The 17,487-nt window shown below is 44.0% G+C and overlaps 1 protein-coding gene across 1 annotated transcript in view; it reads left to right on the top strand.

The window, feature by feature from the left end:
• The first annotated feature begins 3,811 nt into the window (after positions 1 to 3,811).
• LOC133796021 (uncharacterized) overlaps positions 3,812 to 17,487 on the top strand; it is a 31,985-nt gene continuing 18,309 nt past the window's right edge. The window contains exon 1 of the mRNA XM_062233503.1: positions 3,812 to 4,563. Coding sequence (XP_062089487.1) covers positions 3,812 to 4,563 — 752 coding nt within the window. The remainder of the gene's footprint in view (positions 4,564 to 17,487) is intronic.

The following is a 17,487-nucleotide window of genomic DNA, read 5'->3' as shown; positions in this document are numbered from 1 at the left end:
AAACTGCATCCGTGTGAAACCTTGATTCTACCATTGTGGATGTGCAGTTATGCTTAGTTTCATCTATGCAAAACACCGTCATCTTGGAAAAGGCATGTGACACATTGTCGCTTGTATTCTACATATTAATTGGTGTGTTATAACTTTATTATTACTATTTTTTTATTTTTTCATTGGCATTGAATGCATAAATCAGAGTGTACATTAGAAGGTGTGTTGCAAAAAAAAAAAATTAATACTCAGGCATGATCAATATATGTATGTACACATTCAATAAAATACAATAAAAGATATCTAGATCTAATACCTCTTGTAGCCTATCAAGTGTTGTACGCCCTAAATATCCATGAGTTATTAGCGAGCTGGAAAAGGGCATAATTCTATCAGCCACGTGGAAGCCACCTACCCGGAGCTATTGTTACCAGTCTCTACCTCTCTAGCTCGAGATAACCAAAGGTTTAGTGATTACTAAGGGATTGGATCAGCAGCATGGACACTACGAGCTGAGACTACATCAAGCTCGGGGTACGAGCTTGAGTTGACACCTCTAATTCTTTATAAAGTCAACCACGCAATGTAAATGTGCATATATCAGACACCACATGTCTATTCCATTCCTGAATTCTTGGACACGCAGCATAAACATGCATGTTCAGGCACCCACGACTGGGTTGGGCCATGCGGCCCATTATCCCCCTTACCTATTGATTAGACCACACTTCATTGTCAGGTTTTAGGAATTAATCATGAATGTCACAGAAGTGACATGATGGGTAAGAAGGTCACAGGATGACCTCCTTTGCCAACACCTAGGTGCCCTCTCTCTATAAATACGGAGACCCTGGGAGTTGCAAAGGGTTGGCTTTTAATTTGTAAAGAAATACCCTGTAAGGAATATCAGAGATATATCAATAATATTGGCTGGTGGACTAGAAGGATTTTAACCTTTGAACCACCTAAAAAAGTATTTGAGTTATAATTTTCCTTTGAGATCATTCATCTATTACGGTTCATCATTTAGCACTAATCCCTATCTTTATTCATATAATTATCTGTTGCCGAATAACCGCGTCAACAGTTTGGTGCTTTCATTGAGAGCTGTTAGATTGGTGCTATCGCAAATACCCAACCATGGTAGTCACTCGCTCAAGACATGGTAACGAGGCGGACCAATGTGATGGGCAGGAGGCCCACCATGCCGCCATATCCAATGATCAGAACCCTGAGGATCAGCAGCGGCCGGGCAAGCAGCCAATGGGCCAAGACGACACTGGAAGTTCGGCTCCCCGGCCACCCAATCCAACCCGGATTTCTACACGGCGGTAGAAATGGAAGTTGCACAGTTGAGGAGTCAGCTGGCGAAAGCAAACCGGCAGATCCAAGAGGTTTTGGCCCGGCTACCCCCTCATACAACCGACGCCAACGTCGGAAAGAGGCAGACTCATAAGTCCCGCCGGGGTAACCAGTCTAGGCCTAGTCGGTCGGTCAGACCCCCAACATCAAATTCTACTCCCACGTCGCACCACCGAGAGACCACATTTGAGGAACTTCCTAGGGCCGAGCAGCAGTTCAGCCGATCGATCCGGACCTCAACTCCTAGCTCACTTCTGCCCTCGAGTGCACCAAGGAGGGCTCGAGGAAGCTCACGAAGGAGATCTGGGGATGGCTCGCGACGACAGCCTGCCCCGGCCAGCCATCCTGTACCCCTCTCAGACTGCCGATCACAGGACACGGAGAATGGTAGAGCAGAGTGGCCGCAACCTAGCTTGATCCGCCCTGATGGGACTAGGATCACGTCCGCGGTAAGGCATCCTCCTTCACCAATAAGATACCCATCTCCTCCCCGGCCAGTCTGAGACATTCCGGCTCATGGGAGTAGCAGGAGAAATCCTCCTTCTGTCGGACCTTCCCACCGTAGCCGGGCGCCCAGAGAAGTCCCGGATCCTCACCCCCAGCAGAGGGTACCGAGCTTTTCAAATGGAAGTTATTAGACTGGAAGTCGCCAAAGTGACATGTCCGGCGGAGACCTGTGCCATCGTTTGAGCTCGGCTCAAAGCCCTCAGGCCGTCCTGAGGGGCGACCTCCGAGATTGTTTAAACTCTCAGAGAAGAGACCTAGTTGGAAATGGCAGTCGTGCTCGCCAAGGGAAGGCCTATCTGAAGTATGTGACAGCAGGAACGTCCCATATAACCTATCTCAAGATAGGAGGGACAATAACCCGCCTAACACGTACCATGGAACTCGAGCTGTTGAACAGCCCCGAAACAACCAAGGAAGTCAGGACCAAACCCTTGAGCGTCTGGCTCAGATGGAGGAGCTGATGAGGAAGCTCTTGTCAGAAAAAGAAAAAGATGAGTATGATTCAAGGGACGAACTCGAGCTCTTCGCCCCAAGCATAGCAGCAACGGCGTATCCACCCGGATTCTGTATGCCACACTTGTCCAAGTTCAAAGGAGATGGGGACCCGTCAAATCATCTGGGTATGTTCAACACCTTGATGATGGCCCACAACATTGGTCCCGAGCTGAGATGTTTAATATTTCCTTCCACCTTTATGGGGTCGGCCAAACTATGATTCAAACAGAGTAAAAAGCAATCCATTAGCTCGTGGAAAACCTTTTCTGCCGAATGTAAGTCAATGTAAGTTCTTACCAATTTCTAGGGCCGAACCACTATAAAATCTTTGTGTCATTTAGTTCTTGCATTCAGTTTGTTAATTCTTATCATTTTTGGCAACTCCGTGTCATTGACCAAATCTCTAGTCAACATTTTGGTGCTTTCATTGAGAGTTGAACTCAAGGATTTCAAGAAAAACAATGGCAAAGAACTCCAAGAAAGTGGGTAAAACTAAGCAGACAGCTGAAATTGTGCAAAATTCACGTCCTCCACAAGGTGTAGCGGAGGATGAGCCACAAGTGGAACTGGAAGAGATGGATATTGAAACCTTGTGAACAACTTTGATAGTTTTGCAAGAGGATCTAGCTACTCTAGAAGCTAACCAGGGGAATGTGGCTGAAACTATGGTGCTAAAAAAATGGAGATTAACCGGCAGTGCCAAGAACTGAATGAGCGGCAGGCTGACATGGATCATCAGCAGAGAGATGCCACGACAGCTTTAGAAGCAGCCATCCGCAAAGACCAGAACAACTTCCCGCTGCTCAACAGGAAAGGCATACCCAAAATCCTAACAGAAACAACAAGCAGCAACCACCCTCTCGATCTGGTCGAGATAACGCTCAACAACACATACAGAATAGGGATGAGAAGCATCCCAGAATCCCTAATTGACAGGGACAATGTCCCTCAAGAAGCAGGAGGCAGGTGGACTCAGACTCAGCGGTCCGAGATCCCTCACGACATTGTAATGTCAGAGGACCCAACGACCAATGTACGTCCCCACCTGTTTACCGAGATGGACCAGGAGGAAGATAGGGGAACAATGCATACAGCAGGTCGCGCACTCACAGGTCGCAATTCAGAAATGACCTTGACTATAATGAGGCAGACTCTGGTAGAAGGAACAATGGTCGATAGCAGGAGGCAAGGGACAGACAGCGAAATCCTCCCCCAATGGAGAACCGACCGACAAGCCAAAATGCTGGGGGACAGCCTAAACAACCCAACGTCTTTGATCGACTAGGTGCAAACGAGTGAGATGTAGGGATGAAGATCTGAGAGATGTGCTCAACAACCAAAGGAAAAGACACGATAATTACTTCCCCCGGCTCCAGCCGCTCTCGCAATACCAGATGTTGTTCAAACTTAGATAGATATCTTGAACCAGGTCGTGTTGTAGCTGGTCGGGAATAAAATGTCCCACATAGAGTATGATCGAAGAAAGGGCACCCCATTCGTTAATAGAAATTTTGTGGCAAACATCCTGAGTAAATTCAAAATGCCAGTTCTGCCCAACTTCACTGGAGGAGAAGATCCAGTATCTCATCTAAACAAGTTTAAGATACAAATGAACATCCAGAAGGTGTCTGAAGATGCTCGATGTAGGATTTTTCCAGCCACATTGTTTGACTCTGTTCAGGAATGGTACTTCAACTTCTCTCCAGTCAGTATATTTTCTTGGGAGATGTTTGTGAATGAGTTTTACAAACAATTTTATGTTTGTTGGGTACATAAAACAGAGGCTAATCAGCTGGTCGACATTCGACACAAGGAAGGAGAAACTCCCAAGGAGTATATGCAGCAGTTTATCCGAGCAGTTGCTCAAACCAAAACTGTTGGAGACGAGGGAAAGATGATGGCAATCACAGCTGGAGTGCAATGCAATTCTCCCCTCTGGAGGAGTTTGCAGAAGAATGGAGTCAAGAGCACTCAAGAATTTTTAGATCAATCAGACAAATATATCAAGCTCGAGGAGACCATAGCCAATGAAGGAAAGTCCCCAAAGGCCGACCAGGGTAATAAGGAAGACTCGACCAAAGCCCCCAATGGGTCTAGTAAACCCAACAGCAACGGCAAAAGTAGAAGTAAAAATGGGGGGAAAGGGGCAAACACTAAACCAACGACATCTGATAGCAAGCGCCCTAAACAAAATAGATACAAACTAAGGTTCACCAATTATAATGCCTTGGTCGATAGCCGTGCTGAAGTGTATCAAGCCAGTCATACCACTGTTCCTTTTAGGCGACCAGCCCCGATCAAGAAAGACATATCGAAAAGGGATACAACAAAGTTTTGCCGTTTTCACAATGACTATGGCCATGATAACAATGAGTGTAACCAACTTAAGGATGCGATCGAGTTCCTTATTTGACAAGGAAATTTGACGAGATATGTATGAGCAGGAAGAAATTCTCAGCAGGAGGCTCACAGAGGCAACGGGCAGGCACTTGTGCGCCAATGCTCGCCTCCTCTGCAGCCAGCTCCTATTGTTTGTACATTGCTGACTATCTGCGAAGAACCACATATATCAGGTGACAATGGTAAGGCAAGGGAGAGATATGCCAGAACCCTATGTCATGATTAGGGCATCAAAATGCTAAACGTCGAGGAGAAACCTTCCAAAAAAGATCGAACAGAGGAAGAATTACAAACTTTCTCCAAGATGGATGCAAAGCATGTCCGATTACCCAACTCAAATCCTCTAGTCATGGATGTTCAGATCGCCAACATGATGGAAAAATGAGTGTTGGTGGATACAGGAAGCTCGGTCAACATTTTATACAAATCTTCACTGGAAAGAATGAAATTATCAGTACAAGATTTAGAACCATGAAACTAAACAATCTATGGTTTTTTAGGCGAAGGGTTAGCACCAACCAGGTTGATCAGACTCCAAAATGACACTACTCAATATATTTATAGTAGTTGATTGTCTGTCTGCATATAATGATGTGATCGGAAAACCCATACTCGTCAATCTACGAGTCGTAACTTCGGTCTGGCATCTGGCCATGAAGTTTCCAACCGATGCAGGTTTTGGATGCGTGTTGGGAAATCAGGGAGAGGCCAAAAATTTTTACAACTCTTCGATCACGAAGGATAGACGAGGTGAATCGGGGAGTGCAGTAGAGAAATGGTTGCTGGTGGTAAATGAACCACATGCCCAATCAGGTGAACAAGTCACCAAATAGGGCATAGCCCAAAGTGAGGACAGGGACTTAGATCCTCGCTTTGGGGATATAGATGAAAATGTTGGGCCCTTGGAGGACCTCGAGAAGGTGCAACTAGAAGAGAAGGATCTGACGATGGTTGTGAAAGTCGGTAAAAACTTAGAGACAATAATAAAAAATAAACTGGTGGAGTTTTTGATGAGACACAAAGAAGTCTTTGCCTGGTCGCATAAAGATATGGTTGGGATAGACGCAATAGTGATTAGTCATGTCTTGAATGTAGACAAAAATCATTCACCAGTGCAACAAAAAAGAAGGCTGCTCCACAAAGACAAATCTAAAGCCCTAAAAGAAGAAGTCAAGAAACTGAAGGAAAATAGATTCATCAGGGTAGCATTTTATCCATCTTGGGTCTCTAATCCCGTATTAGTTCCTAAGTCAAATGGTAAGTGCAGGACGTGCATGGATTTCATAGACCTTAATAAAGCATACCCAAATGATTGTTTCCCACTTCCAAGAATTGACCAGCTGGTTGATGCTAAATCAGGACATGAAGTTTTATCATTCATGGATGTGTACTCCAGTTATAATCAAATTAGTATGCATCCACCGAATGTAGACCACACTAGCTTTTGAATAGATACGGGACTTTACTACTACAAAGTAATACCCTTCAGTTTGAAAAATGCTGGTGCGACTTACCAGTGACTAGTCAACCACATGTTCAAAGAACTGATCGGCAACAACATGGAGGTTTACATCGATGATATGTTGGTCAAGTTGAGAAAGGTTTATGAACACATTAAGGACCTACAGGAATGCTTCAACATCTTGAACAAATATTAGATTAAGCTAAATCCTCTAAAGTGTTCATTTGGTGTTTGATCATGAAAATTTTTGGGATTCATGGTAAACTCGCAAGGAATCGAAGCCATTCCCGAAAAGATTCGAGCACTAAAGGAGATGCAATCACCATCAAGACAGGAAGAATTGTTGCCCTGAGTAGATTCATATCTAAGTCTACGGACAAGTGTGTCCTACTTTTTAATCTACTCAGAGGAAACAAAAAGTTTGAAAGGACAGAAGAATTGGAATAGGTTTTTTTGGTGCTCAAAGCCCATATGTCGCAACCACCCATTTTTTCCAAGCCGGTCGAAGGAGAAACTTTGAACATCTACTTAGCCAAAACAGAGTATGTTGTCAGTGATGTTTTAATCAGGGAGGAAAACAACATTCAAATAGCAGTATACTACGTAAGTAAAAGGCTAGTGGAAGCGAAATTACGATATTCGCCTATAGAAAAATTGGCTTAATGCTTGATACTGGCGTCTAGAAAACTGCGACCCTACTTTCAAGCTCACCCTATAATAATGCTTATTGACCAGCCACTACAGTAACTTTTGCAGAAACCAGAAGCCGCTGGTCGACTATTAAAATGGGCAATTGAGTTGGGGCGATTTGAAATTTCCTATGCACCTCGAGCAGCCATAAAGGGACAAGCCTTAGTGGATTTTGTTTTTGAATTCAACAGACTCCCTGCCAACGAGCCGATGATAGAGACAAATAATCAAAACCAAACTCCCACCTGGAGACTGTTTGTAGATTGGTCATCTAACGAGTGCAACACGGGAGAGGGGCTGATCTTAATCACCCTCGAGGGACATCGATTTCACTGTACGATCGGATTCAACTTTACAACCTCCAAAAATGAGGCCGAGTACAAGTCCTTGCTCATAAGTTTGAGACTACCCAAGGATATGAACATAAAGTCACTAGAAATATATAGTGACTCCTAACTAGTAGTTAATCAGATTATTGGAGAATATTAGGCTTGGGGTCTTAAGATGGTTGCTTATCTAAACAAGGCGAAGGACTTACTAGCATTGTTCGGGATGTATACTCTCCAGCAAGTACCTCACGACCAGAACTCAAACGTCGATGCCTTAGCCAAGTTAGCAAGCGCCAAAGATTCCGACACTTTGAGATGGTACTGGTCAAATGTTTATCAACACCAAGCATTCAAGCGGAAGAATCCTCCCTAGTAATACAAGTGTCCGACACATGGATGACTCCCATCATACAAAATCTCGAACAAGGATTGTTACCAGTAGATAGGAATAAGGGGAGGACATTTCAAAGTCAATCGGCTCGGTTTATCCTGTTCGACGGAATCTTTATAGACGGGGATTCTCAATGCCCTTATGACGGTGTATCTCCAAGGAAAAGGCTAAGGAACTGATGCAAGAAGTACATGAAGGATTCTATGGAGAACATGTTGGGGGGCAAAGTTTACCAAAGAAGATTCTCCGACAATGGTATTTTTTTGCCAACAATGATCGAAAATTCCATGGAATTGTTAAGAATGTGATAAATTCCAACGATTCTCCAAGATACCTCGAGCAGCCCCAAATGAGCTTAAACAAATGCAAATCCCATGGCCATTCATAGTTTGGGGAATTGACCTGATCAAATCTTTGCCCATAGGAAAGGAAACATGGCTAGAACAATTGCCAGAAGTACTTTTGTCATATAGGACATCTCACCAAACAGCAACAGACCATACACCATTTTCCTTAGCATGTGGGTATGAAGTCATGTTTCTTGTTAAGTTAGATCCACCATCTCATAGAAGGCTGGCATATGGCTAGAATACGAATAACCAGTAATTAATGGAGTCTTTGGACTTGGTCAACGAAAGCCATGAGCAATCTCAACTACGAGTTACAGCTTACCAACAAAAGGTCGCTCGATATTTTAACTCTAAAGTATGCGAAAGAAATTTTGACGTGGAATATTGGGTACTTAGAAGATTTTTTCTTAACACTCACGATCAGGTTGCTGGAGTATCAGATTGAAGAAATCCTTCAACCAGACACATGCAAACTTGCTCGCTTAAATGGAGATATTGTTCCTTGCTATTGGAATGGAGAACACCTACGCAAGTATTATCAATGAACAATTAATTTTAAAGATTTGGCATGTATTAATTTTACTTTTAAAATTTTTTGAACAAGGGCTGGCCAGTTAGATGACTGGTCTCTTATAAGTGTAAGATCAATTTTTTATCACTCGTACAGACATAAATCTTGTCCATATTATTACGAGAAATAAAAGGAACTATGTGCAGCCAATTATTCTTGCCAATTATTGTATTTCTTACAAGTATTTTCTCATTACGTGTGTTGTTTTGCTATATTATCATTAATTATTTATAAGTACACGAGCAGTAATGTTCGAACAGGTATTGGGCAATGGAAAGTGACTGAGAACCTTATACTCCTCGATCACTTGGGGGACATATAAGATGCTAAGCGAGCAAAGCATATGCATATCATAAACATATGTAAACACATGAGCAAAATAAGGGAAAGCATACTACGACACTTAGTGTAATGCCCTAAAATCCATAATGCGGTTTAATGGTTGGATTAGTAGGCCAGGAGGGCCATGATTTATTTATTATGTCATTAAACTATTATATGCATGTTTATAAGAATTAAATTATTATATGATGATAAATGCATGCATGTGGGTCCACATTTCATCATAGGGGCATTTTGGTAATTTGGCCCATTGAGGGCGTAATTGTGTATTTTCATGCATGTTGATGAAATATTGTTGAGACCACATCATAATGTGGATTTTTTCGAGCCATTCGACATGAGACGATCTTTGAATAACAAGTTAGTGGTTTGGTCATAACAGGTTTAAGTTTGGGGCTCGGGGTTATTTGATCACTAGAGCATTACCGAGAATTAAAGGGTAATGGGATATGATCTTATTAGTATTTGAGAATAGCGAGAATTGGAGGGCGTTAATTATGATTAACGAGATAGACCGGAAAGGACGGTCTTGCCCTTGGGGGTTATTAAGAAGTGATTTAAGCATGGAGGGTATTTTGGTCATTTCACCTAGGCTATATTAAGGCTGAAGGTTGTAGAAACAGAACCAAAAACAGAGCCTTGTTTCCTTCCTCACGATCATCATCTTTCTCTTCTCCTTCCTTTTAATTTTGAAGCAAGTTTGAGGGTTCAAGCTTGGAGGTTGAAGCTTGAGGTCTTAGGCAAGTGTTCAACCATTGAAGAGGTTTCAATTCAAGCTTAAGGTAAGGTTCTAGTTCAATTGTATAGTGTCTTGCTCTGTTTTTGTGTTGGTTTTAAGGTTTGGAGTTTTGATCATTGAATGGGGAATTTGATGAAGTTTTGATTGGTGTGAGGCTTAGGTTTTGATGCTTATATGGTAGATAAGTTGTGGTAATAGTTGGCGGCTTTGCTTTGTGATATTTGGAGAGATTTTATGGGGTTTTCAAATGAGTTTGAAGGGGAAAAGCAGGGGTTTTTGGCTGAGTTTCAGGTGGGGTCACGGCTCTGTTCTTGAGCGCTGCGGCCTAAGCTCATTGAAGAGGAAGGGAGAAGTTGCTGGGCCGTTGGGCACGGCATGGAGAAGGAGGGTCGCGGCCCGTGTTGGGGAAATGGTTGTGTGGTCGCTTCTGGTTGAGGAGGTGGGTCATGGCATGGTGAGGTAGGGTCGCAGCCCTTAGTGGCATTTTGCCCCGAATTGTGTTTTTGGCTTGGGGATTCAAACCCTAGACCTCGAGATCGATCCTACTACCCGGTTTAGTAGGATTCGATGTCTCGGAGGATAGAGTTTGGTCCGGGAACCCTTTGTGATTCATTTTATTGATGGAATCCCATAATTGGTTATGATTAGGTGACTGTCAAGGAACTAAAAGGTTGATCATTCTCAAGGGTCGTTCATTTATTAATTCTCGCTCGAACCAGAGGTAAGAAAACTATTGAAATGCCCCAAAATCCCTGATGGGGTTTAATGGCTGGATTAGTAGGCCGGGAGGGCCATAATTGTTTAATTATGCCATTAACTGATAATATGCTTGTTTATGTGAATTATATTATAATATGATGTTAAATGCATGCATGTGGGTCCACATTTCATTACAGGGGTATTTTGGTAATTTGGCCTGTTGAGGGCATAATTGTATGTTTTGGTGCATGTTTGTGATTAAATGTTGAGGCCACATTATAATGTGGATTTGTACGAGCTATTCGGCATGAGACGATCTTTGAATATGAATTATCGGTTTGGTCATAACAGGCTTAAGCTCAAGGCTCAGGGTGAGTCTCGGGGTGTTTTGAGGATTAGAGCGTTACCGGGAATTAAAGGGTAACGGGATATGAATTGTTGGTATTTGAGGATATCGGGAATTGAAGAGTGTTAATTATGATTCACGAGATAGGTTGAAAAGGACGGTTTTACCCTTGGGAGTCTTTAGTAGCTTTTAAATGACCTAGGGGCATTAAGTTCATTTGGCTTGGATATATATGATTTATTGGCTGTAGAAACCCGTAGAAAGAATAGAAAAAAACAGAGCCAGGCTTCCTCCCTCACGTTCATCATTTTCCTCTTGATTCCTTTGAAGTTTGTGACCCCAAATTGAAGAATCAAGCTAGGAAATCAAAGCTTGGAGGTTGTAGAATTAGTTCATTCATTGAAAGGGATTCAAAACCAGTTTGAGGTAAGATTTTGTTTAACCAAAAAAGGTCATTGATGATGTGGCAAGGATTACTTACACATGGATTGACACATAGCCAAATTAAAAGGCAGAGGTGTTGTTCGGCTATCGACTAGAAGCGCGCCTCTTCGTCGATGTTAATTTTTGTCTCTTAAGTTGTAATCTAATATTAACTGGATTTGAATATTTTTTTATAATTATCCTTGATATGCGGTTATTAAGGAAAAGATAAGACACGTTATCATATGTAACCCTCCTTGAGCCTATAAATAGGCATGAAATAGCTCAAGGGAGGGACTTTTGGATTCATTTTAGCTTTTTTGCGTAAGATTGAGAGAAAAAAGAGCTAAAGGGAGTTATTACCATCTGATTGTATTACGCCTAAGGTCTGTGAAACTCAAGAACCCTAGTTCTTTGATCACGACTTTAGGATTCTATAATAACAATATCACAAAGTGGACGTAGGTCATTACCAATCACTAGGGCCGAACCACTTTTATTCTTGGTGTTTTTCCTTTCCATTAGATCATCTTTTCAAGTGTCGTTTATATATCCTATCGTATACTTGACTTCGTGTCGTTGGCTAATTTAAGGGTCAACATTCTGGTGCTTTCATTGAGAGATTGTGAAAGAATCTAATGGCAAAAACATCCAAGAAGACCGGACACGTCGCTCGCGCTGCATCATCCCAGTCTCCTCCCCCAAATGTGACAACACTAGGGGTGTTGCAGGATGAGTTGGCCAATCTGAGGGCCAATCAAGAGAATGTTGCAGAGATAATGGCATCGCAGCAAAGAGATATAGAACGCAAGTGTCAGCAGCTGAGCGAGCGACAGGCTGAGATGGATTGTCGATAGAGGGATGCCTTGGCCTTCCTTGAAGCAGCCATCCAGCTGGCTAGGAATCAGGCCGCGCCAGCCTCCCAGCCAGACCAGCCACCAAACGGGCTGCCTGAAAGGGGTCCCAATCCTAGTCCTCCGCTCCAGCTAGTAAGCCCTCAAAGGCCGGAGCAGCCGCCTATGGCTCAGGATGATGTCCCACCTAAGGATCCTGAGCAGCAGCCTCCATCTCAGGCTGGTCGAGGCAATCCCTCGCGCCTGAGCCAGAATAGGGCCGGGCAACCGCCACACAGCCCTAGACGTCATGGGGATGAAGAGCCGAATCTATCGAGCAGGGGGCAGCGTCCTTCTACCAACAAGAGGAAGTCTGAGACAGGCTCTACAGTCAGGGGGCTCCGCATGGCATAACAATGCACGGGGACCCACCGACCAATGCAGGCCTCCCCCTAATGCTCAGGAAATTCCAACCCAAGGAGGCAACAAAGTGAATAGCCGGTCGCACCATAGTCAGCCACGACTACAATGTGGTGGATTCTGGCAGAAGAAATGCTGGTCGGAGGAACATAGAAAGAGGTTAGGGCAAGAGCCCCCCACCTAGAGAGGACCGACCAGCGGGCCAAAACGCTGGGGAACAGCCCAGGCAGCAGAATGTCTTTAGTCGGCTGGGAGCCAGCAAGCAGCGACGAAGAGACGATGATCTGAGGGACATACATAACGACCACCGAGAAAGGCACGATGAGTACGTTCCCCCGGCGCCAGAGGCCCCAGCAATCCCAGAAGCTGTTCAGGCTCAGATCGATTCCCTGAACTAGGTGGTGCAGCAGCTGGTCGGGGGGCGAACATCCCACATTGAGTACGATCGGAGGAGAGGCACACCCTTCCTACAGAGGATTGTTATGGCTGAAACCCCCAACAAATTCAAAATTCCAACACTGGTGAATTTCGACGGGTATGGAGACCCGGTATCTCACGTTAATAAGTTTGAGATACAAATGGTATACAAAAGGTGTCAAAAGATGCCCACTGCTGCATCTTCCGGGCAACACTGTCTGACGCTGCCAGGAGTGGTTCTTTAAGTTCCCTCCTGCTAGTATAGTATCATGGGAATTGTTCATAAAGGAGTTTTACGGACAATTCTATGCGGGTCGCGTGCACCCCACTAAGGCAAACCAACTAGTCGAGATACGCCAAAAAGAGGGAGAGCCTTTGAAAGAATATGTTCAGGGCTTCATGTGAGCTACATCTGGAGCCAAAAATGTGGGCGATGAAGGTAAGATGATGGCCCTAACTGCTGGGGTTAGACGCCATTCACCCCTCTGGAGCAGCCTCAGAAAGAATGGGGTAAGAAGCACCCAAGAGTTCTTAAATCGAGTTGATCGCTACATCATGCTCGAAGACACAATTGCCAATGAAGGGAAATCGCCAACAAAAGACAAGGGGCCCAAGGAAGAACCCGCCAATGGGTCAGAAAAACCCAATGGCAACGGAAAAGGCAACGGCAATGGTAGAAATAGTGGGAAGCGGGAGGACAACGAACCCTCGAAATCCGAGAATAAGCGCCCCAAAGGTAATCGGTATGAACCAAGATTTACCAACTACACTGCCCCTTGTTGAAAGCCGAGCTGAGGTCTACCAGGCGACTAGCTCTAGCGTGCCCTACAAACGACCCGCACCTATAAGGAAAGATATCTCCAAGAGAGATACCACAAAGTTCTGTCATTTTCACAACGACTACGAGCACTACACTAACGAATGTAACTAGCCGAATAAGTTGTGGTAATAATAAGCGGCATTGCTTAGTGATATTGGGAGAGTTTTTATAATGTTTTGAAATTTTTTTAAGGAGAAAAACAGAGGTTTTTGGATGATTTTTTGGTGGGGCCACGACTCTGTTCTAGACCACCGCGGCCCAAGTTTGTTGAAGAAGAAGGTGGTATTGAAGAGGCCTAAGGGTCACAGCGCTTGGGGAAGGGCCGCGACACTTGAGGCAAGTGCTTGAGGCGAGTTTCCTTTGTTTTTTGGGAAGGGTCGCAGCGCTAGGGGAAGGGACGCTGCACTTGACGGCCATCTTGGCCAAAAGTGTGTTTTTGATTTAGGGATTCAAACCTTAGGCCTCGAGATCGATCCTACTACCTGGTTTAGTGGGATTCGATGTCTCGGAGGCTAGGTCTTGGTCCAGGAATATTTTATTATTCATTTTATTGATGGAATCCCATAATTGGTTATGACCAGGTAACCGCTAAGGGAAAAAAAGACAGATCATTCTCAAGGGTCGTTCTTATATTAATTCTCACTCGAACCAGAGGTAAGAAAACTACACCCTGTGTAAATGACATGCATGATTGTTGTTGAGGCATGTTGGTTGATAAATCTGGATATTGATTGCATATTAAATGCTTAGCAGAGCTTGCTTACTTGTGTGTGGCACTGATTAGTCTCAGACGGCACTAGTCGTATATTATTGACCTGAGTGTCAAAAACGGCATAAACGTCCTCAACGCAGGGCCTACAAAAGATTAGATCTAATCAATATTAGCGTTGAATGACTCTAGGAGCATTAATGTTGGACCGACCCTAAGTTCAATGATACTTATAAGGGCTTGACTAGTCTAGGACTAATTACTCAGAGTCAGGGCCTAAGGCCTAGGTGACTGCTTGTCACATGGCTAGGGAGCAGAATCCCATGGTTATGACTCTATGGTCATGAGGTAGGTTATGTTGGTGACTAGTCATCAAGCACCTATCCTGTTTAAGCTAGTGAAGGGATCACTTATTTGTAAAGACCCGGTGACCCTATCGTCACATGGCTAGAGGGAACGGAACCCACCTTAGTGACTTTTGCGACAGTCACTCATCTGTTTTGGACTGAAAGTCCTAAATGATTATTATGATCACTGTTGATATTGTATCCATGCTATATTGTGTTTTCTTGCTGGGCTTTGGCTAATGGGTGCTATGTGGTGCAGGTAAAGGGAAAGAAAAGTTGACCCAACCTTGAGTGGAGAGCTTAGGTGGTGTTGTGTACATATGCGGCCGCTTTACTACCACGGCCAAGGAGTTCCCAGAGGAACTAGGGGGTTTACCCTATTTTTTCCGCTTAGGTCGGCGGGTTGTAAATTTAAACAGTAATGACCATTTTGAGTTGTAAATAACTTGTAAATGTTTTTATCAGCCCATGACCAGTTTTATATTTTAAATAAAATATATCCTTTCCTTTTGATTGTTTTCTACCTTAGCCTGTTAATAATACCTAGAAACACGTTTCTAACCAAAGAACTCGGGTAGGGAGTTAAATTTCTTGTTCAATGTTCACCGTAACTATTTTGGGGTAACCAGGGCATTACAACTTTGTATTAGAGCATGCCAAGGATAGGGTTCCTGTAGATTGGCTGGGCATGTACACTCACCACTAAAGACAAGCTCGACTCTTGGTTTGGTAACTATTTATGTAGTTACATGTATAACTGCTTAAATATAGTATATATGCTTTACATGTATGCATGTGACACCATGTTAAACCTGTGCCCTGAATAATACATTCTCAGCAACCATGTGCTAAATGCTATAAACATGTATCTGCTTGTATAATTGTATGACTATGGAATATGATAATTGTCTGCTTGTTCTTGGACCATAAGGCGGCAAGAGGTTTAGTTATTACTACCTACTAGCCATATTGATCATAGTTTCAGCAAGGTATCAGTGATAAGATTGAATCCAAGGCAGACAAATATGTCAACTGGCCAGCGTGATCAAGGCCAGAATAATAACAATCAGGATCAAGAAAATGACCAAGGATAGATTCCACAGCCAGCTCTTGTAAACTGGCTGCAAATGATTAGTGATCTGCAGACTACAGTGTTGAGACAGGGAGAAGAGCTTCGTCTCCTGAAACAACAGCAAGCACCTGCAGTGACCAGTGTATCAGAGGCACCTCCTGTGTCGGTGCCAGCAGCTGGGCAGCTACCTGAGGTTGGAAATAAATGGGAGTCTCTTCATGAAAGGTTCAAGAAGAAACAACGTTCAGTTTTTTAGGGCAGTGCAGATCCTGCCAAGGCAGAGTAGTGGATGAGTATGATTACCACCATCCTTGATTTCATGAGGGTGACTGGTAACGAGAGGGTGGCTTGTGCCACTTATATGTTTCGGGAGGATGCCCAAATTTGGTGGGAGGTTATTACCCATACAAGAAATGTTAGTGCCCTGAGTTGGGAAGAGTTTCAGACTCTGTTCAACGAGAAATATTACAATCATGCCACCAGGGTGGCAAAAGCTGAGGAATTCATTAGGCTACTTCAGGGAGGTTTGTCGGTCACTAAGTATGCCTTGAAATTTGATCGTTTGGCAAAATTTTCCATGGAGCTGGTGCCCACTGATGGGACTAGAAGAGAGATATTTCTACACGGGCTACAGCCCAGATTAGCCCGTGACGTACATATTACCACTGTGGCTGGGGTTACTACCTATGCACAGGTGGTTGAGATGGCACTCACAGCTGAGAGTGCAGAGAACAAGATCTGGCGAGACAGTGCAGCCAGAAAAGAGTTCAGGAGGACAGGTCCTCCATTTGTGGGTTTTGGTAGGGGTGGAGGCCCCAGTGAGCAGAAGAGGAACGTTCCTGACCCCTTCCCAGTTCCAGGTCCTGATAGGTCGCCCCATGGTATCTCAATGGGTCGTCCAGGTGGTAACGAAGCCTGGAAGTCTTATCCTGAATGCCCTAGATGCAAGAGGCGTCATTTGGGATAGTGTAGGGCCAGGGCCTGCTTCTCATGTGGATCAGTGGGTCATCTTAAAATGGATTGCCCTAAGGCCAGAAAGTAAGAACCCAGAAAAGCGGACAGCTTGGCCCCAGCTCGAGTGTTCGCATTAACACAAGCAGAAGCTAAAGCTTCTCCCTCGGTAGTTACAGGTCAGTTTCTTAGTTCTGGAACCCCTTACAATGTATTGATTGATTATGGTGCTACACATTCGTTTATTGCTAGTAGTATTATTGCTAGACTGTGTAGACCCGGTGATTTTTATGCTGTGGGGTTTGGAACTTTGTTACCCACTGGGGAGTTAGTGGTATCCAGGCGATGGGCCAAATCGTTGCCAGTGACAGTGGAAGGCAGAGAGTTATCAATGGATTTGGTAGAGTTAGTTATGACTGACGTTGACATGATATTGGGCATGGATTGGTTGGCGAAGTATGGGGCAACCATTGATTGCAGAAGGAAGATGGTCACCTTTGAGCTAGAAGGTGAGGATCCTTTTGTGTTTGTTAGTACTGTGCATGGACCTCGCATACCTATGATTTATGTATTGAGGGTTAGGGATTTATTGCAAGGAGTTTGCATTGGATTCTTAACCAGTGTGGTTGATACCACTTAGGTCGTGCCAGTGAGACCAACAGAAACCAAACTTTTTTGTGAATTTCTGGACGTGTTTCCAGAAGATTTTCCAGGTTTTCCACCGCACAGAGAGATTGAGTTTATGATAAAACTGGCACCAGGGACAGAGCCAACGCCTAGAGCACATTACAGAATGGCCCCAACTAAGTTAAAATAATTAA

This window comes from Humulus lupulus, chromosome 8 (assembly GCF_963169125.1).
Source record: "Humulus lupulus chromosome 8, drHumLupu1.1, whole genome shotgun sequence".
Classification (NCBI taxonomy): Eukaryota; Viridiplantae; Streptophyta; class Magnoliopsida; order Rosales; family Cannabaceae; genus Humulus; species Humulus lupulus.
This window is presented reverse-complemented; position numbering and strand designations above follow the sequence as displayed.